Raw genomic sequence first — 27,128 nt, 5'->3', positions numbered from 1 at the left:
CATTCTTCTCGGTATTTTGGTCGTCTTTTCTCCTTCTTGGGGATCCTGCTTCACAGGTTACTGATTGATAAAGGTACCTTTTTTAAGAGAGCAATTTTCTGTGCAGATGTTATTGGCTTGGTAGTTCTCTTATTTTTTTGGGGGGTATAATTTAAACTCCTTGGCCTAATTCGAATGTGTTTTGTCGTTTCCAGGCAACCAGTTAATCAAATTCTTTCACCTAAAAGAGAACTCCTTATCCCCACTTGCTGTTTCCCACCTATTATACATCCATGCAAATATATAACCTCTGATATCATGACTTCACTGGAGATGCAATAAGGGAATAGGAAAATTCTAGAACGGTTTTATGGGACACTTTGTATAAAGGGTACAATTTAGAGCTCAACTGGCACAATGTTCATTTTTGGGCATGACACTTTCAAAAGGATGTGAAGATATTAAAGAAGTTGCATAAAAGGAGATTTGATACCTCAATTTAAAACAAGGGACAGCATTTGACTAGGGAATACTGTTCCTATGGGTGGAAGGACTGAAAATGAAGGTGATAAACAACAACATGGGAAAAATCTTTCATGCAGTGTATGTTTCAAGTCTGGAAAGTAATGCATCCATTGGTAGCAACTATTGTTATACATCACATTGTAAGGGAGGCAGATTGAGTTGCAATAGATTTGAAATAGAGAGCTGGGCCATTATCAAGGCGGGGCAGAGGGTGGAATGGAATTAGGGTAAATTGCTCGTCAAGAGTTAGCATAGACACAATGGACTGAATAGTTTCTAATGTAAAGTCGCCATACTCCCAGAGGACCATAGAACTGCTTTGTCATCAGAGAGACATGACTGGTGGTGGTTCAACCTGAGGGTCACTATGCCTCAGGCAAGGGACAAGCTTAAGATGATGGGATCCTCATAGTGACCTCAGTCAGAATGGGAACTGAACTTGTGCTGTTAGCTTCTTCGCTCACCAGACATCTGGTCAACTTAACTGGCCCTCCACCCAAAGTAACAATTCTGTGATGATTTGGGGTGGCACGGTGGCTCAGTGGTTAGTACTGCTGCCTCATAGCACCAGGGACCCAGGTTCGATTCCAGTGGCAGGTGACTGTCTGTCTGTGTTTGCACATCCTCTGTGTGGGTCCCCCCCCCCCGTGCTCTGGTTTCCTCCCACAATCCAAAGATGTGCAAGTCAGGTGAATTGACCAAAATGTTCAGGGATGTGTAGGTTAGGTGCATTAGTCAGGGGAAATGTAGGGGAATGGGTCTGGGTGGGTTACCCTTTGGAGGAATGGTGTGGACTTGTTGGGCCAAATGGCCTGTATCCACACTGTAGGGAGTCTGTGATTCTATATTTGCTTCCTCCATCCTCTCTCATTCTTGATCTTCTTATAGTAATGGTCAGAGAGCAACTTGATGTAAGATCCATTTAATAAACTAGCTGCAAGGAGGAATAAACAGATGGTTTGGAACAACTTCCCCTTTGGGGAAGTGCCTGCTTCTGTTTCATACCTCGCATGACAGTTTGTGGAAGGCTGCCAATATACTGGATGGCACAATAGTTCAAATATCAAAATGTTGTCGAGGCTTTGGTAGATTTTGTTTCCAAAATCCCTCAAAGTTGGGTAACATTTCCTATTACATGAAATTAAGGGACATATTTTTGCAATGTTCAATTTCTACACCCAGTAAAACCACACTGAACAAATGGAGGAACCTGTCATCATTTAGGGTCTTTTATCCAAGTTACCTTTTTATTAAACTTCCATAAAATCTTTAAAATATTTTCCAGTGTGATAGGCAAGGTTTCCATTTGAAGACTACTCTCCTGCTCGGCTTTAAGGAAAATTTTTTAAGTCCCAGTCTTAAGGGCCTGACATAGCCCACTCTATCAAGTAACCACTTCAATTTCTAGAAAATATAGGACTCTCTCTTAGAAATGAACAGAATTTGATAAGCACCATAAATGAAGCTTTTTAAAATAATATTGTGGATGATATTTTTTCCAATATTTGCATTAACACAAACAGAAACTCTTTAATAAATTTACCCCATTCCATTGGCTCTCTGATCTGACAATGGCTCCCTCCTGGGACAATGTTCGTGTTGCTTCCCTATGAATAAATATTATGTTCTTTGAGAATGACTGCCTATTGTATGGGATTTGTGGATTTCCATTTCCATTTTGACATTTTAATGGCACAGAGTAGAAAATTTTACCAATAATTAATTCAGATTGACAGTTGTTATCATTGCAGCACTGTCTGCAAAGACATGCTGAAAATATAACATCTGTGAATCTTTCATGTAGCGATTTAAGGAATATTCTATAGCATCGCTACCTATTATGACATTCATCTTTAATGCAACTTTCTGAACAAATGTGGTTATATTTTGAAATCATTTGTATTTTGGTTAACTTTAACTTTCACCAACAGATGCAAGATCCATGTTTCCACGTCACCCATTTTAAACTAATACAAAAGCTATTTATGTGGGGTGCAGAACAACAGCTGATCCTCAACATTCAGATTAGTGCCTGATGGCAAAAGTAAAACTCTATTTTTGTTTTCACCATTGCAGTGATTTTGTCTTTTTTAAAATTAGCCTGTCTGTCATGCAAAGAAAAGAAACCTGCATTCACGTAGCCCCTTTCAAGCCCTTCAGCATCAAGATGATATTTTAAATTTGTTCTCTACTGATTTATATATATTTTAGTTAAAATGCTTTGATTATAGTTCTTCCCCCTTTTTATATTTTAAACAATAAAGACAGGATTCAGTGACATTAAATAGAATGTTCTTTATTGGTTGAAACATTGTGATGTGTCATGTAGTAGTCAGTTTTCTCATCACCAATGCAATGATAAACCTTGAACACTACAACTCGATCACTCAGTTAACAACGTGGATAAGTGCTCACTGAGTGGGCTGATCCTTACTAAAAAAAGAAATGGGACAGCATTTTTGTTACTCACAGGTATATAATAGTTTAATTGAAGATAGTGATGTGCTAATGGCTTCCACCAGCAGCATTGCTGGGATCCTCATGTGAATACAGTACAGTAATAATGCAATTCAAATATGGTTTGTCTCACAGTTCCATTAAGCAGTTAAACATAAACCCTGAAGTTTGACTGCACTACTCCATACAGAGGATACAAAACCCAACAATAGATAATACAGTACATAAAATAGTATTTGTTCAAAATAAAACACAAACTTTGATTACACTGGGGCTGCTGATGTCCAAATATTTAACAATACCTTTCAGTCTGTTCAATTTACCACAAGTATAAAAAATGAAAATGAAAATCATGTGTACTTCTGAATGATTGGTTATTGGGTGAACTTTGCCTCTAAACTGGAATTGCACTTAAAGGATATTTACACACCACATCCAGTTAAAAACAAACTTTTACATGAACATAAATGCATGGCTGGAAACAAAGCAGTATAACAAGAGTGAAATTTTCAGTGGTTTGATCATTTGCAGGTATTTTTAGACAACTCAGATTATCATCTAGCCCAGCTATGAAGAAAGAAACTTTCAATATTTAAAAGCATGCACAATCCTTGAGCTACCATCAGAAAAGTATTGAGATTATGAGCAGACAAAAAAAGAATTTCCCAAAGGCATCTAATTTTCAAAAGAGTTCAAGAACAGATATACACCAGGTTTAATGAGTACTGTGTTAAGTTAATGTGGTACATGTGTATATAAGAATGAGGTAGCTCAATTGCAAAAGAATCACACACACAATCATGACCACTCAGACCATATTCCCTTTGTTTACAATTTTTTTTTCAAGTTTGTTCTCTTTCTTCCCCCACGTCTCACCACAAATTTTGTAATAAAATGTCAATCATCAAACCTCTGTACCATCTTGCAAATTATTCTGAAGCTTAACATTGAGGTTTACCTGTTTAACCTTGACACCCTTTACCCGAATGATATCATTTTTATTTAATATGTTGATATTCTTCTCTGTGTAGTGCTTGCCATTTAAGTTCTTTTCCAATCTATTCAGTGCTTTGTTGCAAATTTCAACTTTTGTGTTCAGTGGATATTCCTCTGGAATCTCCTTAGGTAATTTCTTATGTTTACACTTTCTTGCTAAAAAACAAGCAGTAATGAGAAACAGAAGTAGCAGCATGATGGCAGCGACAGCACCTCCGATTGATGCTTCTTTGTGTGAGGTCAATGCCACAGCCTCAGACTCCAGCCTCAAGTTCTTCATGTTTGTGCCATTCTTGACCTGATCATTCTCATTGTCATAAATCAAAGAGTTATCAAGTGTTAACTTGCCATTCTTGTCCACCAGGTCTCGCCTTCGGCGTGAGAATCGATAATTAAGTGAACGTTGAACCCGTGGTCCAGAAAGGGATTCTGGACCAATAATGTAAATGACTTGCAAATACCATTGATGGCCAGCTTCAACCTAAAAGAAGTAACAAAGTCATATAGTAATAGAAAACATATAATCAAGACGTAACTAAGACCTGGCAATGTCAATCTTTATCAAGTGAGATGCTAACCATATCCATTAGATATTCAATGACACTGCCATTGCTGATTCCCATTCCATCAACACTCTGAGACTTACCCGTACCCCTGTACAAATACAGTGCTACAACAGCAGGAATACTGCAGGAAGTATCTCACTTCATTACTTCCCAAAGCATATGCATTATCTAGAGGGCACAAATCAGAGTAAACCCCACTTGTCTGTCTGAGTGCAACAATACTCAAAGCAGCTTGACACAATTCAGAATAAAACAGTTTTGTTTTACAAACATCGGAATTAGGAGCAGGAATAACATTTGACATAAGCTTGCTTTGCCACCAGGTAATGTCATAGTTGATCTGATTGTGGCCTCTAATTAGTGTCTACTTCGAAACCCATCGATTTGTTTGCCATTTAAGAATTTATTTAACTCAACATTAAACATATTCAATAACTTTGTCTCCTCTGCTTCCAAGGGAAGTCTATTCCAGAAACTAATGACCATTCGAGTAAAATAGAATCACATCTCCATCTTACATAGGAGACTCATTATTTTCAAACAGTGTCCCCTAGTTCTAGTTCCTACCACAGGAAAAGCATCCACCCTGTGAATCGCCCCAACTAGGATTACATCTATTTCAGTAGGATCATCTCTCATTCTCTTTTCTCCCTTTTGTTCCTTTATGGGATGTTGGTGTCAATGGCAACACACCCTATAGCTCTTGAATGGATTGGTTTGCTAGGGCATTTCATAAGGCTGTTAGAAGTCAACCTTATTCCTATTGGTCTAGAGTCATATGGAAATCAAAGCAAGGTAGGATGGCTGATTTCATTTGCTAAAGGGCATTACAGTATTCAATGATGGTTTTATTGGACCGAAGGGTCTGTACAACTCAATGACTCTATCACTGAGACTAGCTTTCAATGCCACATAATTTAATTAAATTTAAACTGCACCCACTGTCATGGTGGTATTTGGAACTGTGAGATTAATACTACGGTACTGTTTGGATCTATGGCTACATCTTCAGGAGCAGAGCCGAGCGGAGAGCAGTCTGGGAAAGTAAGTGGTATATAAACTTACCGCGTGGACTTGGGGTCTTTACTTTGGGAGAGGGGCTGAGTGGAGAGCATTCTGGGAAGGTGGGTGATTCTGTTGCTGAATCTGAATGGGAAACTGAAAGGTGATGTCACAGGAGGGCTGTGATTATTGGCTAATAAGGGCCTGCTAAATTGGAATCTGTGCTAAATTGAATCTTGCTAATTTATTGATTACAACTTGCATAAGCAGAGATACAAAAACAGTTAAAATAAACACAAATTCAAAACTAATTAAATAAAATAAGAATGGAGGGTCAGATAATGTGTTATTTCTGTGTGATGTGGGAGCTGTGGACGTCACTGTGGTTCCCAGTGATCATGTCTGCAATAAATGTTTGTTGCTGGAAGAACTGTGGCTCAGAGTTGAGGAGTTGCAGTCTGAGCTTCAAACATTGCGACACATCAGGGATGGGGAGAGTTACCTGGATGCTGTGTTTGAGGAGACAATCACAACCATTAGAATAGCTAACAAATTTGGCAAGTGGTCATGAACAACAGATTGTGGCTGTGAGTGAAACGGTCAAGGAGTCCAATGGTGGAGTTGCAGGAGGTTCAGCCCTTATCCTTGTCCAACTGGTTCAAGAGTATTGCTCCTTATGTGGATGGAGATGGAGGTTGCAGGGAGGATGAGCCGACTGACCATAGCACCATGGTATAGGGAGCCGTTCATGTGGGGAGAGATTGTTGTAATTGGGTCAGTATAGTTAGGGGCATAGACACTGTTCGCTGTGACCAGGCTCAAGAGTCTTGAAGGTTGTGCTGCCTGCCTGGTGCTTGGGTTTGGGATATCTCTTCTGGGCTGCAGAGGAACTTAGAGTGGGAGGATAAACATGCAGTGGTTGTGGTCTACATAGGTACCAAAGACATAGATAAAACTAGGGCAGAATTTCTGCTAAGGAAGTATAAACAGCTAGGAGCTAAATTAAAAAGCAGAACAAAAAAGGTAATAATCGTTGGATTACTACCTGAGCCATGAGCTAATTGGCACAGGATCAATAAAATTAAGTAGGTAAATGTGTGGCTGAAAGATTGGTGTGGGAGAAATGGATTCAAATCCATGGGACACTGGCACCAGTACTGGAGAAGAAGGGATCTGTTCCAATGGGATGCTCCTCATGTGAATTGTGCTGGGATCTGAGTCCTAGAGAATTGCATAACTAGGGCTGGAGACAGGGCTTTAAACTAAATGGGGCGGGGGTTCAGTTATAGGGGAATTTAGAAAACTCGAATTAAAAGGTAAGAGTGCAGAACTTGGGAGAGGTCATTAAAATCTCCAGCACAGACACAAATAGGACAGAGTATCTGGAAAGCTTTAGCAATCAAACTTCAAGCTCACTGGACAAATGAATGATATTGAGAAGAGGGACAATCAATACAAGACTCAAGGTGTTATGTCTTAATGCATATAAGGAATAGGATAAATCAGCTTGGTATGACGAGGTGGGCAGCATGGAGACGTGGCTGCAAGAGGATCTGGATTGGAAATATTCAAGGATATAGATCCTATCAAAAGGATAGGCAGGTGGGCAGAGGGGGTGGGGTTGCTCTATTAGCAAGAAATAAATTTAAATCAGATGGTGTAGAATCTGTGAGTTGAACTAAGGAACCACAAAGGTAATAAAAGCATAATTGGAGTTATGTATATGCCTCCAAACAGTAGTCAGGAGCTGGGGCGCAAGTTACACCAGGAGATAGAAAAGATGTGTAGGAAAGACAAAGTTACAGTGATCATGGAGGATTTCAATATGCAGGTGAACTGGGAAAATCAGGTTGGTAGTGATTTGTGGAATGTCTACAAGATGGCTTTTTGCAGCAGCTTGTGATGGAGGCCACTAGGGAACTGGCAATTCTGGATTTAGTGTTGTGCAACTTGATAAGGGAGCTTATGGTGAAGGAACTCTTACGATGCAGTGATCATAACATGATCAAATTTACTTTGCAGTTTGAGAGAGAGAAGACAGAACCAGAGGTAACAATATTTCAGCTGAATAAAGGCAACTACAGAGGCATGAGGGAGGAGCTGGGTAGAATTGACTGGGCGAAGAGCCGAGCAGGAAAGACAGTGGAACGCCAATGGCAGGGCTTTCTGGGAGTAATTCAATAGACAATAGGTGCAGGAGTAGGCCATTCAGCCCTTCGAACTTGCACCGCCATTCAAAATGATCATGGCTGATCATTCCTAATCAGTATCCTGTTCCAGCCTTATCTCCATAACCCTTGATTCCACTATCTTTGAGAGCTCTATCCAACTCTTTCTTAAATGAATCCAGAGACTGGGCCTCCACTGCCCTCTGGGGCAGAGCATTCCACACAGCCACCACTCTCTGGGTGAAGAAGTTTCTCCTCATCTCTGTCCTAAATGGTCTACCCCGTATTTTTAAGCTATGTCCTCTGGTTCGGCACTCACCCATCAGCGGAAACATGTTTCCTGCTGCCAGAGTGTCTAATCCTTTCATAATCTTATACTATACATCTCAATCAGATCCCCTCTCAGCCTTTTAAACTCAAGGGTATACAAGCCCAGTTGCTTCAGTCTTTCAGTGTAAGGTAATCCCGCCATTCCAGGAATTGACCTCGTGAACCTATGCTGCACTCCCTCAATAGCCAGAATGTCTTTCCTCAAATTTGGAGACCAGAACTGCACGCAGTACTCCAGGTGTGGTCTCACCAGGGCCCTGTACAGCTGCAGAAGCACCTCTTTGCTTCTATACTCAATTCCTCTTGTTATGAAGGCCAGCGTGCTATTAGCCTTCTTCACTACCTGCTGTACCTGCATGCTTGCCTTCATTGACTGGTGTACAAGAACACCCAGATCTCTCTGTACTGCCCCTTTACCTAAATTGATTCCATTGAGGTAGTAATCTGCCTTCCTGTTCTTGCCACCAAAGTGAATAACCATACATTTATCCACATTAAACTGCATCTGCCATGCATCTGCCCACTCACCTAACTTGTCCAGGTCACCCTGTAATCTCCTAACATCCTCATCACATTTCACCCTGCCACCCAGCTTTGTATCATCAGCAAATTTGCTAATGTTATTGCTGATACCATCTTCTATATCATTAACATATATTGTAAAAAGCTGCGGTCCCAGCACAGATCCCTGCGGTACCCCACTGGTCACTGCCTGCCATTCCGAAATGGAGCCGTTTATCACTACTCTTTGTTTCCTATCAGCCAACTAATTTTCAATCCAATCTAGTACTTTGCCCCCAATACCATGCGCCCTAACTTTACTCACTAACCTCCTGGGTGGGACTTTATCAAAAGCTTTCTGAAAGTCCAGGTACACTACATCTACTGGATCTCCCTCGTCCATCTTCATAGTTACATCCTCAAAAAATTCAAGAAGATTAGTCAAGCATGATTTCCCCTTCATAAATCCATGCTGACTCTGTCCTATCCTGTTACTACTATCCAGATGTGCCGTAATTTCATCCTTTATAATAGACTCCAGCATCTTTCCCACCATTGAGGTCAGACTAACTGGTCTATAATTTCCTGCTTTCTCTCTCCCACCTTTCTTAAAAAGCGGTATAACATTAGCCACCCTCCAATCCTCAGAATTCCTCAGGAGACACAGCAGAGATTCACCCTGAGGAAAACATAGCATGGTATAGGGAGGATGAGGCTGACTAGGCAAGTCAATAATTGTATAAAAGCAAAAGAGAAGGCATATAAAGTAGTGAACCAGAGAATTGGGAAGCTTACAAAGACCAACTGAGAGCAACAAAAATGAAATAAGGAGGAAGAAGATTAAATAGGAGGCTAAGCTAGTAAAGGAAGACTATAAGAGTTTCTTTAGATATATAATGGGTAAAAGAGAGGCAACAGTGGACATTGGGCCACTGGAAAATGATGCAGGAGAGATAGTAGCAGAGAACAAAGAAATGGCCGAGGAACTGAATAATTACTTCACCTCAGTCTTCACAGTGGAAGACACAAGTAATTTCCCAAAAAAAAATCAAGAGAGTGAGGGGGCAGAGCTCAGTTTTGTGGCCACCACCAAGGAGAAGGTGCGAGAAAAACTGAATGGCTGAAGATGGATAAATCACCTGGACTAGATGGAATACACCCCAAAATTCTAAGGGAGAGAGCTGAACAGATAGTGGAGACGTTAGTGGTAATCTTTCAGGAGTCATTAGAATCAGGGAGGGTCCCAGAGCACTGGAAAATCACTAACGTGACACCTCTGTTTAAAAAGGGCGTAAGACAGAAGATGGGCTTTACAGACCAATTAGCCTAACCTCAGTCATGAGTAAGATCCTGGACTCCATCTTGAAAGATGAGATTTCTGTATAGTTGGAAGTGTATGGTAAAATAGGGCATAGTCAGCATGGTTTCATCATGGTCATGCCTGACAAATCTGCTAGAATTCTTTGAGGAAGTGGCAGATGGAGTACAATGTGGGAAAGTGTGAGGTCATGCACTTTGGTCGGAAGAATACAGACTTTTTTAAATGGGGAGAAAATTCAGAAGTCTGAAATGCGAAGAGACTTGGGAGTTCTAGTTCAGAATTCTCTCAAGGAAACTTGCAGGTTGAGTCAGTAGTTAGGAAGACAAACGTAATGATGGCATTTATTTTGACAACTTGAATACAAAAGCAGGGATGTACTTCTGAGGGTGTAGAAGGCTCTGGTCAGGAGAAGGAATTGCCGATGCTGGAGATCAGAGTTGAAACGTGGTGTTGGAAAAGCACGGCCGGTCAGGCAGCATCCAATGAGCAGGAGAGTCAACGTTTCGAGCATAAGGAATCATTCATCAGGAATGAAAAACTTATGCTCAAAACGTCAACTCTCATGCTCCTCGGATGCTGCCTGACCAGCTGTGTTTTTCCAGCACCACACTTTTCGACAAGGCTCCAGTCAGGCCACATTTGGACTTGTGTGTGCAGTTTTGCGTCACATATCTCAGGAAGGGTGTACTGGCCTTGGACCGTGTTCAGAGCAGATTCACAAGAATGGTCCCATGATGAACAACTTAATCTATGAGGACCATTTGAGGACTCTGGGTCTATACTCAATGGAGTTTAGAAGGATGGGGGCACTGGGGGGGGAATCTAATTGAAACTTGCAGAATACTGAAGACCTAGACAGAGTGGATGTGGGGAAGCTGTTTCCATTGCTAAGAGAGACTAAGACTCAAGGGCACAGCCTCAGAGTAAAGGGAAGACCTTTTAAAAAGAGATAAGGAGAAATGTCTTCAGCCAGAGAGTAGTGAATCCATGAATTCACTGCCACAGAAGGCTGTGAAGATCAGGTCACTGAGTATATTTAAGACAGAGATAGATAAGTTATTGACTGTCAAGGGGATCCAGGGATACAGGGAGAAAACAGAAGAATGGGATTGAGAAACTTATCAGCCATGGTTGAATGGTGGAGTAGACTCGATGGGCTGAATGGCCTAATTTTTGCTCCTATATCTTATGGTCTAAACCATACTCCTAACAGATGGAAGCTTGATCAACACTCCCCCACAAATGTACAATGACAGCAGGTTTTGTAATCTTCAAAAAATACTATAACAACTTGCCAGGAGTTCTTTGGCTGCAATTTTTACAAATGTGAACTCTCTAAAGTTTAGAGCAAGAAAAGAAGATTTATTTTAAGCATTTAAGATGCTTAGACATTGATAAAGTAGATGCAGGATGGATGTTTTCTCATGTAGGGCAATCCAGAGCAAATGGTCATAGTTTTTGGAAAAGGAGTAACAGATTTATAACAGAGATCAATAGAAATCATTTATCTCACTGGGCAATTCACTTCCAGAGTGCAGTGGATGCTGGGATATTGAGTAAACTTAGGGAGGAGATTTTTGATTAGTTGGATTGATGGGTTGAAAGGTTATGGAGAGTGGGCAGAAAAGTGGAGTTGAGGCCAAGCTGAGATCAGCTGTTGTTGTATTAAACAGCAGAACAGGCTCAAGGGTCTGAATTGCCTATCCTGCTCCTAGCTCTTATGTCCTGTTCTCACAAGGTCCAAGGTTCCAGCAATATAGAATAAATTAACTAGAGCCATGACAAGGACAACATAATCTTGGTTAAGAGATGATTAAGTATTTCACCTAAAAAACAATGAATTATATCAAGGTGAATTCAACATTTTCTCTCAATTTTACAAACTGTATTTCTCACCAAGGTAAAATGGTTGAGTAAATTTGGCAGAATGAGTTAGGAAGTTAAGCGATTAATCTGAGAAGTAATATGTAAACATCAGGCTTGGCACAATAGCTTAGTGGTTAGTACTGCTGCCTCATGGCGCCAGTGACCAGGGTTTGATTCCAACTTCAGGCGACTGTGTTTGCACACACTCCCTGTATCTGAGTGGTTTCTTCCGGATGCTCTGATCTCGTTTCACAGTCTGCAGTGTGGCACGGTGGCTCAGTGTTTAGCACTGCTGCCTCTCAGCGCCAGAGACCTGGGTTCGATTCCCACCTCAGGTGACTGGCTATGGAGTTTGCACATTCTCCCCATGTCTACGCGAGTTTCCTCTGGGTGCTCCGGTTTCATCCCACAGTCCAAAGATGTGCAGGTCAGGTGAATTGGCCATGGTAAATTCCCCATAGTGTTAGGTGTATATTAGTCAGGGGTAAATATAGCATAGGGGAAATGGATCTGTGTGTGTTACTCTTTGGAAGGTCAGTGTGGACCTGGTGGGCTGAAGGGCCTATTTCCATACTGTAGGGAATCTAATCTAATCTAATCTAAAGTCCAAAGATGTACAGGAATGTGGATTGGCCAGGCTAAATTGCCCATTGTGACCCAGGATTTGCAAGGTGGGTGGATTAGCCATGGGAAATGTGGGTTACGGGGATGCTCTTCGAAGGGTCGGTGTGGATTTGATGGGCCAAATGGCCTTCCACACTGTAGAGATTCTGGGATCAGGCTCTTGGTGCTTTCCTTTCTATGTGAATTCACAATGTCAGATTGACTATAAATGTTCCAATGCTCCATTGGTTTTAAGCCTTATCAATGCATGTATTGCAGATGCTCCCTAACTTGATGTCAACTGCAGTTCTCCAACATAAAAATGTCCAGTTAACTGACAAATAATCTGATATGGAGAACAGTGGCTGAGGGAGTGGTCCCCAATAGTCATTTATCATCAATCATGGGCGAGCTGGGTGAGCTGGGGGTGGTTGCTACTTCTGAACTAAAAAGACTGAGAGAATATTTCCCCTCAGTTAAGAAACTAGATCTAGGGAACACTATTTAGAAAACAAAAGACCTCCCATTTAGGGTGAAGATGAGGAGAAATTTTTCTCTGAGAGTCATGAATCTGTGAAACTCTATTCACCAGAGCACGGGGCTGGTAGGGTGCACACTTCGGTTGTGGTCGACAGGTTCTTGACTAACAAAAGAATTGAATAGTGTTGGAGGGTGGAAGTGGGAGTAGACAGGAAAAAAAGAGTTCAGGCCACTATCAGATCAATTGGAATATTTTCAAATGGCAGAACAGACACCAGCGGTCAATGGGTTTTTCTCCTGCTCCGATTGGGTATTTGTCAAAATTCAAACAATAAATTTCATATGGCCTCTTTAAGCCATAATCCTTAATATTTAATGGTTGAGTTCTGTACTGAACTGGTCTTTGTCTGTCTTTCATTTATGCCAGAAATTTAACAGAATCTTGGCACAATTTGTGCCTCATAATGTTCTCAGTACACTGCAATCAGTGAAGAGTAGACGAGACAGGACATTCTCTGCTGCAGCCACTTAAATATTAACAGAAGCAGAGAATATGTATGTTACTTAGTGTAGTGTGACATTTTAAACTCTACTATGGGCAGAATCTTGTCTCCTTTCAGGACAACCACAAGATAAGACAATTTCCATCAAACCTGCTCTCCAGTGAAAAGGCTTACTCTAGGACTGCTAATTAAAGATGGCAGCTTCAGGTCCTTTTAGCCAGCCTATTACCATGACACGATGGCAGCCCTAACAGCTGAAGTGAATGTAGGGACTGTCAGAAGGAAACAAAATGATGCCTCCATCTCGTGGTGCCCTCTGAGGTCCTCTCAACCTTTTTTCAGAAGCTGTACCCACAGCTGCCAAGCCTCTCTAGTGGAGAGGAAATCAGTCCATAGAGCAGCCTGCAGCCACAACTGTAACCCACTGGTTCCTGCTGTGCTTGTTGGGAGTAAGTATAGGAGGCCTTAGAGACACCCTGGGCAGCTGCCTGCTGCTGCCGCTGGTTTCTGAGAATAGGGAGCGGGGTGGGAACACTAGCCATTGCTGGTGATGATCAGACTCTGGCAAGATCACTCGGAGAGGGGGATGTGTCAGGCCACAGACCCAACAACTTATTTCTCCCACCTTACCTTGGAGCTCTGCTGTGCAGGATCAGGAAGTTTTCATCCTGATTGCACACATCACTGCTGTGTATTGTTAAAGGTTTTAATGCTGATGTGCATCTTGGCGCAAATTGTAAAATGTACTTCTAAATTAAAAATAAATGTCCAATCCAAGTCATTGCTTGCTTTCATTTGAATTGTTCTCAGGCTAAATACTGCAAAAAGGGACAATCTCAGGGACGTTCCATATGAAACAAATTGGACAGCCATGTTTATGCAACAGGAAAGAGCCAATGTAATGCCCCTAATAATGTAAATTAAACAAGCAGACAAACCTTGTATAAAGCATCAACCTTCATAGTGAAACCATCCACTCCAGGCACATCCCTCATTGTGAGAAACTCTGGTGCGTCAGATGCAAACTGAGCATCGAAGGGTACATCATGAAAATACTGGTCAGTTACTTCTGGTTGGTTGCGATCCTTTAAAAAGAGCAAAAAAAAGTTAATATTCAACCAAGTCTAACATTTCCGAAGCACTCTATATTAGGCAAGCACTGCCTGTACCAAATCATTAGTAATCAGGATGAATCTTATAACAGAATTGCACAAGTTAGAGTTCAAAACTGGGTTGGACATCAAAGCTATTTAAGAGCCAGTTTATAATACACAGATAGCATTGGAAATACAAAACAAACTGGCAGACAGAATAGAAGGCTAGAATAGGATTAGAGTCTTATTACAAACTTACTGGGAAGATAGTCCTCTTTGCCTGTGGAACCAATATTCCGGGTCTGTAGAGAACTTAATAAAGAACTATAGATGCTGTGAATCAGAAACAAAAGCAGAAATGGCTGGAAAAACTCAGCAGGTCTGGCAGCATCTGTGGAGAGGAATCAGACTTAACTTTTCGGGTCAAATGACCCTTTCTCAGAACTTAAACAGACCTCAGAGACAGTTGAAAGTTTATGTAATTTCCATTTCACACAGGGTGACTGAAATGCTTTTAGTGTTTTGAAGTCCAAGATGAGGTGGTCTTCGATTTCCACCTGCATGTCTATCATGAGACCAGTGGAGTATCCAGGTGAGATTCCCATATTCAAAGGCACCTTAGAGGGCAAGCCGAATTAACTTGTTTACTGTCTTCAATACTATAGATGGTAAAACATCCAGCTGATCATTTGTATGTACATTTTGGTTGGCTAACTTCATGATATAAAGGTTGTTATATATTAAAGTTTAAAAATGGGAGAGGTTGTCTCCACAATTTTGAAAAGCTATGTTGTAAACATACCAAAAGGAGGAATCTATGTTTCAAGTGTTTGTTGGGTTGAATGCAGCCATATTGTGGACCCTCGTTATAAATAGTTCCAGTTGGATCAAAGAAAGGGACATAACCATCTTTTCCAGTGCAGAGATACACCTTCTCTAGCTGTAGCCTGTAGGCAGAGTTGAGGTTTTGTTCAGGATTCCAAAGCACACGTCCATAGAGTTTCTGACCTATTAAAATGAGAACATAAGTGAATCATTGTTTTCTGGGCAACATTCCATCATGTGTATACAACACAGGTCTACAGTAATTGACCATGTCTTGTGATATATAAACACACTCTGAGATTACTATATGTTCTCTTCAGGATAGAAATAATTTGATAATACATACTGCTCCCTGGAAAATAATTACTTATTCTAATTATCCTTCTGCTTGTTTTACTTGTCAGATGCAAAGTTAAAGAGAACAATCTGAAAGTGGGCTAAACAGGAATTGTTTATTTTTTAACCATAGTGCCAAGACAGACTAAAGCAAAGAGCTTTAATTATGGGTACTGCTGTGGTAATCTTATACAGAACTTTTAAATAATATGGTACAGAGCAGTTCCTTAAATTCTGCCATGTTAAGAGTCAGAAAAAGAAAAAATAATGAAAGACTGCAGTGAATTGAATGATGTTTAAAAATAAAACATGTTCATTTGTTTATTTGTAGTTGAGGAAGTATCTCAAAGTCTTCCAGCTTTCCTTTGGAGTCTTAAGAAAAGCTATGGAGTGTTACAAACAGCTCACAGTTGAACAGCTAAGGCAAAAAAAAAAATTAACAGGCAGGACTGCCAGTTCCTTTAAGTTATGGGAAGCTTGTGAACTCTCTGCTGGTCCACTGGATGGAAATTCATACAAGGTATTACTTCCAAAGAAAGAAGAGTTGCTGACTGATCAGAACTAAATCATACAACTTGCTGTTGGGCAGTGGTGGCAGCTGTGAATTAGCCAATAGTTCTGATAATCCAGTTGCCCCAGGGAAGAGAGAAAAATATGGAACCGAGAACCTCAAATTGGACAAATTTTGGAAAAGCAGGGAAAAAATTTCAATTGCTGCTTCATAACTTTTATTTTAGAACTTATTTAGAAAAATGAAAACTGCTGTGAATGGCAATATGTAAATGCATCTCACTCCATATTACCATGCAAGTGAGACACTAATTTAAAATCTGTAAAATTTACTATTAGGTCTATAAAAACAGACAAAACCCTTTTGCTCTGGTACAAGATTCCAGACCTACCACAAAGCTCTCCAAGAATGACATGTGCCTTGACTGGGTAACATAACTAGGTAATATGCAATAATCAGTAAACTCCCTTAGTACTGCATCATATGGTCAATGTAATCTTCTTTGATTTTGGAAGCATACTGATTAGAACATTCCATACTGATTTTGTTAAGTATATTTTTGCATTCTTAACCAAAGAGGGAAGGAGTAAGTGAACAGTAGCTGCAGCATATTTATAGATTTCCAGTAGTTAGAGGAATAACAATTCTTTCTCGGGAGACAGGAAGCAACAGTCACCGCTGTGATGCTGATCTTCAGTGCAACTGAACTTCGAACAAATGGTCCTGAACACTAACATTCTGTGGAGGTTCACCGAAATCCACTAGTTGGTTTGGTCCATTCCTCTTTCGTTAATACCTTTTGGTGATGTGTTAAGAAATGAAGGAGGCTTTAAGCCCTCTTACCTGGCATTTTCAGGGCAATAGGACCATGATATAGGTACCATTTCCTACTTTGTTCTGCAAAACGTGGATAGTGGCATATAACAAAGGATTGACCATTGTTCGGCCCCTCATTATAGAGTGTGTTTTTTCCAAATTTTCAAGGACTTTTGATGCAAGTCGGACTTCAATTACCAGGTTAAAAGAATACCGTGCAGAACAGATTGCATGCACAATTAGTACAATTTCAGCGGTTTTCCAGTCACAAAAAGATCTAGGAACTTTGGCTTTAATTTAGTTTTATAGATCAGAGGGGATGAGTGCCCCTCCAAATGTCACAACCCGAGCCTTTGTAGCACTGATACCTCCCTTCTCCCGTAAAGAGATCACCTATGTCCCAGCACTGCCTCATATGGTTTGAGGCCTGAATGCTGACCAGGTCAAATTATTGTGGTGGCTTAGAACCAGTGGGCATGTTTGCTGCTGGCGGTCCAATTGTCCCTGAGTTATGGAGACGTAGCTTTGATAACAGAAGGGTAGAATTAAATGTTTGTGAAGTGGCAATGCATCTCGCATGGAGAAGGGCCGCTTAGAATCATAGAGATGTACAGCATGGACACAGACCCTCGGTCTAACTTGTCCATGCTGACCAGATATCCTAACCTAATCTAGTCCCATTTGCTAGCATTTGGCTCATATCCCTCCAAACCCTTCCTATTCATGTACCCATTCAGGTGCTTTATAAATGTTGTAATTTTACTAGCCTCCATCACTTCCTTTGGCAGCTCATTCCATATATTTACTACCCTCTGTGTGAAAAAGTTGCCCCTTAGGACCTTTTTAAATTTTTCCCCTCTCACCCTAAACTTATGCCGTCTAGTTCTGGACTCCCCCACTCCAAGGAAATGACCTTGTCTATTTACCCTATCCATGCCCCTCATGATTTTATAAACCTCTATAAGGTCACCCCTCAGCCTCTGACGCTCCAGGGAAAACAGCCTCAGCCTATTCAGCCTCTCCCTGCAGCTCAAATCCTCCAATCCTGGCAACATCCTTGTAAATCTTTTCTGAACCCTTTCAAGTTTCACAACATCCTTCCTAAAGGGGGGAGACCAGAAGTGCACACAATATTCCAAAAGTGGCCTAACCAATGTCCTGTACATCAACTGTCCATCAGGCACTTTAGTGGCCATCATTGGGTCTTCCCAGGATTAAGGATCCTGAGGGGTGCAATCCCAGAAGCAGTGGTCGCTGTCAGTAACATACCCACTAGAGGTCCAGAATCAATGAGGAGCTCAAGATAAAAGGGGAATGTGAGATTTATAGGGATTGTGGAATGGGTTGGGGAGAGGAGTGAATCAGGAAATGGGACAGCTTTCAGCACTGTATCCCCTTTGCCATTTTCTAATGTAGAGTGCCTCTGAATGTGGGATCCCATTTTAGGAGCCCAGTTTCAGATTACATGCGTTATGACTCTCTCACCCACTTAAGACCCTCAACTGGATTTCAGGTGGAAAGGCCCAAGAGTCTTTCCAATCCAGAATTAATTTGCTGGAAGTGTGGAAGCTGGCAGGGTCTTCTCCCTGCACCATTTTGCTGCCCTGACTCCAAACTTGCCTTTTTTTTTTCCAGTTTTTCAGGATGGTTAGCTTGGCTATAATTCTGTCCGACAGCTCATTGAGGCAATTTGGCCGGAGGCAGGTACAAAATTTCCTTTACTATCAGTAAAATATTTTGAAATCTTCAAAGCTCAAATGCAACACAGAATCTAATTAATATTTAAAGATACTCCACCACATTTAAAAAAATATTTGAACTGAATTGAGTTGACGCCTCATTTGTTTATTGCAGTTTGATCTGGGTCCTTAAAGCTGGGCCTTTTACTGTGGGTGAACGTGAATTTATTTTTATTTTAATTTGCTTTATTAGATGATTTTTATCCTCCATGTTGTCTCTCGGGATGGGGTTCACAGCCATGATCTGCCGATGCCTGGGGTCAGAGGTAGATAGCATCCAGATTCGGTGTCATCCCTCATTTAGAGGATTGTGTCATTGATTTGAGCAGGTACTTGAAATTCAGCAAGGGTGATCAATGTGTGCCAACAGGAAATAGTGCAAACAGCCTGCACTTCCTAAAGTTTCCCACAATAGTAAAGAATACTGATTCACAACAGGCTGCTGTTAAATGCCATTGCTGCAATTTTGAAGAAGGAAAATGGAATACCATTTTCAAAGAGAGTGCTCCCTAGTTTGAACGTGGCACTGAGGCCTCAGTCATGGAAGTGAGGCCATAATTCCCCAGCAGAGGAATGACAATTTTGTGAACGTGACCAAAACTGGCAGCACTGCCATAAGAAGTCTAATGAACTTATATAGCTGGTCAACATCAATGAAGTTAAACGTCACACAACACCAGGTTATAGTCCAACAGGTTTATTTGGAAGGACTAGCTTTCGGAGCGTCACTCCTTCATCAGGTGGTTCTGGAGTACTCCACAACCTACTCTGCCATTCTACTCGATCTTCTACCTCAATTCGAGTTCTCTGGTCTATCCCCACATCCCTTAACCTTTTGTAATAAAGGAAATTAATTGACCTATCTTGAAATTCAAACCAGATACACTCAGTAGTCCTGGTAATAAGCATTTGAACTGAATATCCAGATATTTCACCTCCCCCCTCTCAGATTCTCATGATGCTTTGTTCGATTCTGCACCTTACCCTCTCACATTTTCCAGTGCTTACTTCTTCTTGCTGCTTCCATATATCTCGAACCATCATCTAAAAGGTGACTCATCACACAAACACAACCATTCACATTTTGTTCTTTCACCTGCATGTCAAGGTGACAGAATTGAAAGGTGAGGCAAACTGGTGACTGACAAATGCATTTCCTGAGCTCTATGGAGGAAATGGCTGTCTGTATCATGGGTCATAACCTGCAAGATCTGGCATTGCTGAGAACACCGAGGATGACAGTACATTGCTACTTTGTATCTTCACCACCTTGCAGCTAATCCTTGTCCTGCTGTCTGGCATCATGAACGAGCTGCAGATATGTAACCACAGACTTTTTGCTTCGTATTCACCTTCCTTGAACCAAAACTTGTCTTTTCAATTCCTGCTTTCAGACATCAAAGAACTGCTTGCACAGTAATAGAAGAGCAGAGAGTGTGACAGAATAGCACCTCATCATTTAGTCAAACCATGGAGCCACCTGCTCAGTCACAGGCACTGCCTGCAGTTTGTAGTAAAACACCAGATATGAGGAGCTGCAGACAGGCCAAAGGTAAGAAGTACAGTGGGCCCACTTTGCAGGGCCTTTGATTTCCATTCTATTATCTCAACTGAGGCTTTGGATGCAAGTTTTGTGGCCACATGCAGGGAAGAATAATTTACATCACAGCATTTAGGGAATCTGGAATGCCAAAAAAGACTTCAAGTGAATTCTAGTCCAGCATGAGGAGGTTGGGGTGAGGCTGTGGTGAATTGGAGGTTCAGTGGATATGTTTAACATTTACTAACTTTGAATCCAAGCAACTCACATTCGTGAGGGCATACTGTTTTTCTTCGGGAAGGAAAGGCTTGTTTAGAAGCTAAGTTATCAGTAAGCTTGTGTGTTTCTAAAGTAAATTATAGTTTCTTTAGTAATATTTCAATTTTTGGAATCCATAACGGGCTGAGTGAATATAACAGCAATGGTGTGTCTTATTGGTATATAACTACAAATTTCTTTTCTTCTACATCTACAGCAAAACAAATTTCTGCAGGCATTATTAGTGTCAGCTATAGCTCAGGGTGCAGACTTCACATGCAAATAAATGCAAAATACTGGAACTACTGGATGTTGGAAATCTGAATTAAAGAGATAAGTTGCTGGAGAAATTCAGCAGGTCTGGCAGCATTTGCGAAAAGAGAAACAGAGTTAATGTTTCAAGTCTGATATGACTTCAATTCTTCAGGTTAGAAACTAAATTTGCAAAATCAAACTTATGTAAGTTTGTGAGAATAGTGCAATGAAAATAGTACATTATTTGATCAACTGATTGACAGACATAGCAGGTCATGTCCATTTAAAATAAAGCTTTAAACGGCATGTTATGAAAAAGGCAACACACGTTGAGCTTGCCGTATAGAGAGTTAGGATGGGCATGTCTGACCATATCCAAAACAGGTGGTCGCCAAACAAGGTGTGGAAAGAAATGGAAATAGATCAGGAGAAATGTAAAACAGGTAACTGATTTACTTTTGCAAATTTTACACCATCATAGAAAATGATGCTTTGTTCGATTCTGCACCTTACCCTCTCACAAAATCTCACATCTACCCTTGCTGAAAAGTCTTGAGTGAATAATACGGCATGGTGGTTCAGTGGTTAGCTCTACTGGCTCACAGCACCCAGGTTTGATTCCAGCCATGGGGCAACTGTCTGTGTGGAGTTTGCACATTCTCCCAGAGTCTGCGTGGGTTTCCTCCTGTTTCCTCCCACAGTCCAAAGATGTGCAGGGTAGGTGAACTGGCCATGCTAAATTGCCCATAGTGTTCAGTGATGTGTGAGTTAGGTGCATTAATCAGGGGTAAATGTAGAGTAATAGGGTAGGAGACTGGGTGACTCTTTGAAGGTCAGTGTGGACTTGTTGGGCCGAAGGCTCTGTTTCAACACTGTAGGGATTCTATGAAATATGAAGGGCATTCTTGTCATTTCTGGAACAAGGAGAAAATGCTTCAACTAGGGTCACATAAACTGTTGGAAAGGAGAGATTTGTAATAGTCAAACCTATTACAAAATGAGTTTAGAAAACCACATACCCATAGAGAAGGCTCCCTTATAATCCATTTCAGCCAAGGACATCTCTGTTTTAGATGGATCCATCATAAAGACCTTCTCGTTATTGCAAAGATGAAACTCTGTGTTGAGAGAGTAAACAACTGGAACTGGGCGATTTGTCTGCTGAAATGCAATAGGGACAAGGAACCTTGATGGAAAGAAAATAACAAATTCAATGTACTGACATTAGCTTAGAAGATATTTATCTTAACAGTTGTATATTCTCTGGCATAGATCTAACCAGCAACTACAGCTAGAAAGCCAAATTTCATCAGAACTGGAAATCTTATGACAATTGGTGCAGTTGATAAATCTGCTGTCTCTCAGTACTCTTTATCATAGACATTAGCAATAGACATATTAATATGTCAATGTTAATCTTGCATCAATACCAAGGGATAATCACTTCAGAAAAATAAAGGGTCAATTTTCATTCCAGGGATGCAGTGCCAATTAAAGGTGATCTGTTTAGTTTCCCAACTCTGATTCTGTTCAAGGCCAGTGAGCATGATGTCAGCTCTGCTCTTGACATAGCACTAACAAAACAGAGAAAATGCCAATATTTGATGGAAACTACAAACTTAACTGAGCAGAAACATAGTGGAAACAGGAGCCATCCCAGAACTCGCCCATAAAATTACTTATGCACAGCTGTAACACTCCCATCTCCCCAGTAAAGCCCAGTACATTCAGGATCAATAGATATAGAGCAGCAAAAGCAGCCCAGTACTTCATTTTTTACAAGTCATGACAGAATTACAAATTGGTTACTCTTTTCGATAAAACAATACTTTTTGCGCATGAGTTGACTTTGCGAAACTCAAATCCAGGTCTTTAAACTAAGACAGACCCTACTTGTACAGGGAAAGTAACTGCTAATATTGCTGGACCCCACTATGTGCGTACTGAGAACATTTATTCAGATAATGAAGATAAACAGGGTTGTTTTGTTTTCTCTCCTGTCCAACATGTGACAACATAATTTTCAGCTATGGTAATAACAATCACTCAGTTTGAAATCCTGGCAATACACCTCTTTTCATTTTTATTGGCATACTTAGAAATATGATCAGTGATTATGAGGTACAATGCGAAGGAAGCTGTAATTTTAACTCCAGCTTAGACACTGCAACTGACTGGGCAATCTGAATCCCCAAGATAGGACAGAGCTTACACATCTAAATCTATGCATGTTCAATGATAAAACAGCAAGATGTAATTTTCCAGGACAGAAAAAAAAAGGAGAAAAATCCATTTGGAAAATATTTGTGCATTTTGTGCAGAAGTTCAAAAAGTATTTATATAGTGGAATCATAATATGCCCATACTTTTCAGGAGCGTGTGCAGTACAAGCCAACGGCTTATCTCCAGGGTCGATCCAAGGTTGTGTGGGTTGTACAGTGCAGGGGATCAGAAAGATTGTGTACTCTCCAGAATAATCTTTTCTGTGGGTATGAAAAACACAAGGAAAAAAAGTCATGCAAATTCTTTAAGTTGCTGCCAGCTATAGTTATTCTGTTATGAGTTGATTCAAGTCTACAGATACACTGTATCCCATTTAACCTAAATTATTAACAAAATCGCACTAAATTTAACACCAGCTTGAGGATACCTTTATTCTAACAGTTGCAATTCTTTCCCTGTATGTAATAATTTGTTAAAAATAGAATATCAAATGATAGTTTGCTGAGAAATATACTTACTCAGTTTCAAATTCTGACAGGCTAAAAAATTATACAGAAATAGTCAGTAATGACAAAAAACCACGTCAATTAAAGATAAAAGAGCTTTTCGCAATTCTGTACAAGGCAGGGCAAAGAAATCCAGCAGACTTGTTTCTCTTTCACAGAACTAAATTCCACGTTGCTAGATTCCGAAATGTATTCTATAGAATTCAATGTTATACCATTGTCGAGTTAACCCCAAAACAAAGTTTTGGGATATTAATTTTGGACTTGTGCAGCCTGAAAGAGCCAAATATTCTTACAAGTTCTAGAATTATGAAGATGGTTGTCTTGCTGAATGTTGTGACATACCTTACATGAATTGTTGGATTCTTTTAAATTACAGGTCGTTCTGCTATGACGTGTTTAGTTTATGCGAATTCGCTGTAACACAATTGACAAATTGGGGATGTTGTTCTAAAGCACAAACTTTTAAAATGTGCATCAGCTACAATGTAATTACATCACCAACACTTTAGTGCTGTTTCCAAAGTGGAGAAAGTGAGGTCTGCAGATGCTGGAGATCAGAGCTGAAAATGTGTTGCTGGAACAGCACAGGTCAGGCAGCATCCAGGGAACAGGAGAATCGACGTTTCGGGCAAAAGCCCTTCTTCAGGAATCTGTTTCCAAAGTGCAATTTTTCAATAACACAGTGTTGCACAAGAACACAACCATCACGTTATAGAAGAACTGCCTGTACTCTATTTTCCAACTGCTTACTGAACTGTATTTAGATCATCCCAGTCATTGCATTCTAAAGTTAATCATTCTGTGGATCACTTTTGAGATCTAACATTGACTTTTACTGATTTTATCTGAAGAGTGTTCCATTTATATAATTTTGCTTGTTCCTTATATTGAGAAAAGGAACATCAGTACATCAGACATTGGTCAATTATACATCTGACAAAATATTCTCGGCTTCTGTTTTTGTCTCACCAATCTCACATTGCCTGACTTGAAATGGTCTGAATTCTTTCAAAATTTGCATTAATTTACTGAAATATTTTCTAAGCCAAGTCGGCTGATTTTGTCTGATTTCAGCCCCATCTTACCATGCTCTGTTCTGGGACAACTTGCCAATGAATAGACATTCTGGAATTCACTGGCATCCCTTGCATCCATGCAATCTTTAAAATGCTGTTGTGCACTTGGTCAAAACAACATCAATCCCTCCACAGTTGCTCACATTTGCCCTGGACATGGTAGATGGGAAAATTGTAGCTATGCTTTGTTGGCAGGAATCTGGAGGTCCTATTGAATGGGCTGGTGCAGAGGCAGGACTTGCTTTTTCCCCCAGTGGAGGCACCAGACCACATCAGCCTGGTCTAAGGTTGCCAACAGGTTGAACCAGTCTCAAACGTTTGGAGAAATGAATAGCGCTATAAGGAAGAAGATCAATGACATTCGCCACTCCAACAGGATAGATGCCACCATCCTCTCCCCAATTGAAGTGAATAAGTTCTGTAACAGCAAGCAAAAAGCCTGGAGATGCAGCCTGGTCAAGTCCATGAGCTGTTGGTATATGTATCTGAGCATACACCACCCTTCTGGTAACAGTACAACATAGTCGCCAGTGCAGAAGCATCCTCTAAATGGATCGAACATTTGCCAGGAGGCTTATTAAACACTGGCACATATTAGATGCTACTGCACATGGCCAGTGCCCATGGAGTGTGCTAAGATGCCAGTACCTGGTGTCCAACATACAGATCTTTTGGAACAAGTACTTGCTTTGGTTTGATTGTTGAGATTTCTCATTGTTCACTTGTTCAGTGCATTTGCATAAGGTAAGAAGCTGAATATTAATGAAATGTGTTGAACCATTAACAAGATGTTTAATGAGAAATCATACCCAGCAATTGGCAACTCACTACTGCATAGCAAGAAACGCACCAAGCTGTTTGTCAAAAACATAAAAGACAGAGCAAGATGCTCTAAATGTAGAGACCACCCTCGTTGGGCTTCTCATCTGATTCTGCCACAAATCTCAGCATAGCATCGCTCAGACCTCCATACGATTCTGTCTATTGTCACATTTTATACTTGTCCACTTTGTGTTGGGACCCTACCATTTAACTGAAGAGCATCATGACATATGAATACTGTCTGGAACTGGTTTCAAAACAGAACTGTTGTGCTTTTTGTTGTCCCGAGAACTAATTTATTTTTAAAGTAAATAGATAAATCTTAGGTACACAACAATCAAGAAGGATTTTTTGCATATAAAATAGAATTTAAAATTATTTATTGAACATTCTAATCTGCATGCTGCTGTACAGTGGAATATTACAGTTTTTAATTAATGCACTCTTACAGCATAAGTGGGGTGACAATGGGGCTCGGTTCTCTGGATCATCCATTATACTTTGAGGAAGAATCTGTGGAAACCTTGGTGAAACGTTGTAAATTGCGTTGTTGCTTTTTCTCCAGCTTTCCACAGATATTCTTCTGAAGTTATGATGAATGCTTGAGAGCCCGCACTGGAAATTAATAAAGGCTGTCTCCCCTCAAAGGGGTAGACTGCTTTTTTTGTGGCTGTGCAATCAGAGAATTTAGACTAATCAGCCAAACAGATATTATATGAATCAAAGTTCAATGAAAAATGTTACCTATTGCTTTAAAATCTTGCATCACAGTTATTGAAATGGATGTAGGTAAAAGCAAAATAATTCATAACTATCCTTTCCACAACAAACAATATGAACAGGGCAATGCATCTCATTCCCACAATGAAATTGTTAGGTCTGCATTTGTTTTTTCTAAAGTATTGCAGAACACAGTTGAGAACAAAACAGCACCCTGTTTTCATATATAAAATACTAGCATGTTTAAAATTTACTTTCAAGGTGTAGCATCCTTGAAAAGCACTAGTCCAGCAAAAAGATAGCTTTATACTTTACCTGTTATAGGAACTGGTTGCTCGCCAGAGCTGGTATGGGGAATCAAACGTCTGAGCACTCCACAGCAATTGCAAGTCAAATTCAATGCCTCCTAAATGATCAGGAGCTACAATTTGAGACTTGTGCCCTGGCAGTGTGTGGTGATCCATTACAAAGTGACCTGGAGAGGGACATGCACACAAGGTGAGGCTTCTTTCTTAGTTCAGAACAACAGTTTTGTGCCCAAACAGCTATACCTTATTTTGTCCTGTACTGTTACTTGTGTCCATACATACATTTTACGAACGTATCATGATAATGATGAGGAATCATTTGATATTTGCAGAGTCGAAGCAGTGCGCAGTATTTCTTTCAACTTATACCTCTGCTTTACTACTTTATCACTTCAAGTCCCATTGTCCCTATTGTAATCATTCCTAATCTCTGCAAGTGCCTTTCTTCTCATGGCTGGCTACTTTCCACCTTGGAAGTGGGAGGAACTTATATTTTTAAAAAGAAATTTCATTGATTGAAAACCAGCCTTTGGACCAGTTTTGAAGTCTCAATGAAAATCTTAAATTGAGAACAAATCTGATTTAATTTCAATGGCTGCTGCATCCACATTATCAAGTTCTATGGGCGTTATGCTCAAAGTAACTAAACACGCTTTAAATGTAAATCGTAACACAGAAAAAATAGATACTAAAATAACGATGAGGATATTTTCCTGTAAAAATTATTCAGTGAAATTAGTTCATGGCAGGTTACTGCTGGAACTGGTTGAAACAAGGCATCTATCGGCTGGTCTGAACC

General features: G+C 40.4%; 1 protein-coding gene and 1 long non-coding RNA gene across 6 annotated transcripts in view; one reads left to right on the top strand and one right to left on the bottom strand.

Annotated features, from left to right (window-relative positions):
• Window positions 1–27,128, top strand: part of LOC122553030 (uncharacterized) — a 105,504-nt gene that overhangs the window by 11,592 nt on the left and 66,784 nt on the right. For 2 of the 3 annotated variants that reach the window (XR_015756744.1, XR_015756738.1), the window contains exon 3: window positions 2,436–2,593. The exons of the other annotated variant lie outside the window; for it this stretch is intronic. This is a non-coding gene — a long non-coding RNA (uncharacterized LOC122553030). Of the gene's footprint in view, window positions 1–2,435; window positions 2,594–27,128 lie in introns of those variants that run through there. 3 annotated transcript variants of the gene reach the window in all.
• Window positions 2,790–27,128, bottom strand: part of fras1 (Fraser extracellular matrix complex subunit 1) — a 446,490-nt gene continuing 422,151 nt past the window's right edge. For 2 of the 3 annotated variants that reach the window (XM_043696280.2, XM_087985787.1), the window contains 7 exons: window positions 26,337–26,496; window positions 23,413–23,433; window positions 23,038–23,154; window positions 21,691–21,857; window positions 15,194–15,399; window positions 14,236–14,382; window positions 2,790–4,438 (listed from right to left, as the gene is read on the bottom strand). In XM_043696280.2, the coding sequence (XP_043552215.2) occupies window positions 3,866–4,438; window positions 14,236–14,382; window positions 15,194–15,399; window positions 21,691–21,857; window positions 23,038–23,154; window positions 23,413–23,433; window positions 26,337–26,496 (1,391 nt within the window). In that variant the 3' untranslated portion in view covers window positions 2,790–3,865. The remainder of the gene's footprint in view (window positions 4,439–14,235; window positions 14,383–15,193; window positions 15,400–21,690; window positions 21,858–23,037; window positions 23,155–23,412; window positions 23,434–26,336; window positions 26,497–27,128) is intronic. The other variant, XM_043696287.2, reaches the window with a different exon arrangement.

Source organism: Chiloscyllium plagiosum, unplaced genomic scaffold, assembly GCF_037043375.1.
Source record: "Chiloscyllium plagiosum isolate Xiang-an unplaced genomic scaffold, Cpla_swu_hap1 HiC_scaffold_1, whole genome shotgun sequence".
Taxonomy (NCBI): domain Eukaryota; kingdom Metazoa; phylum Chordata; class Chondrichthyes; order Orectolobiformes; family Hemiscylliidae; genus Chiloscyllium; species Chiloscyllium plagiosum.
This window is presented reverse-complemented; position numbering and strand designations above follow the sequence as displayed.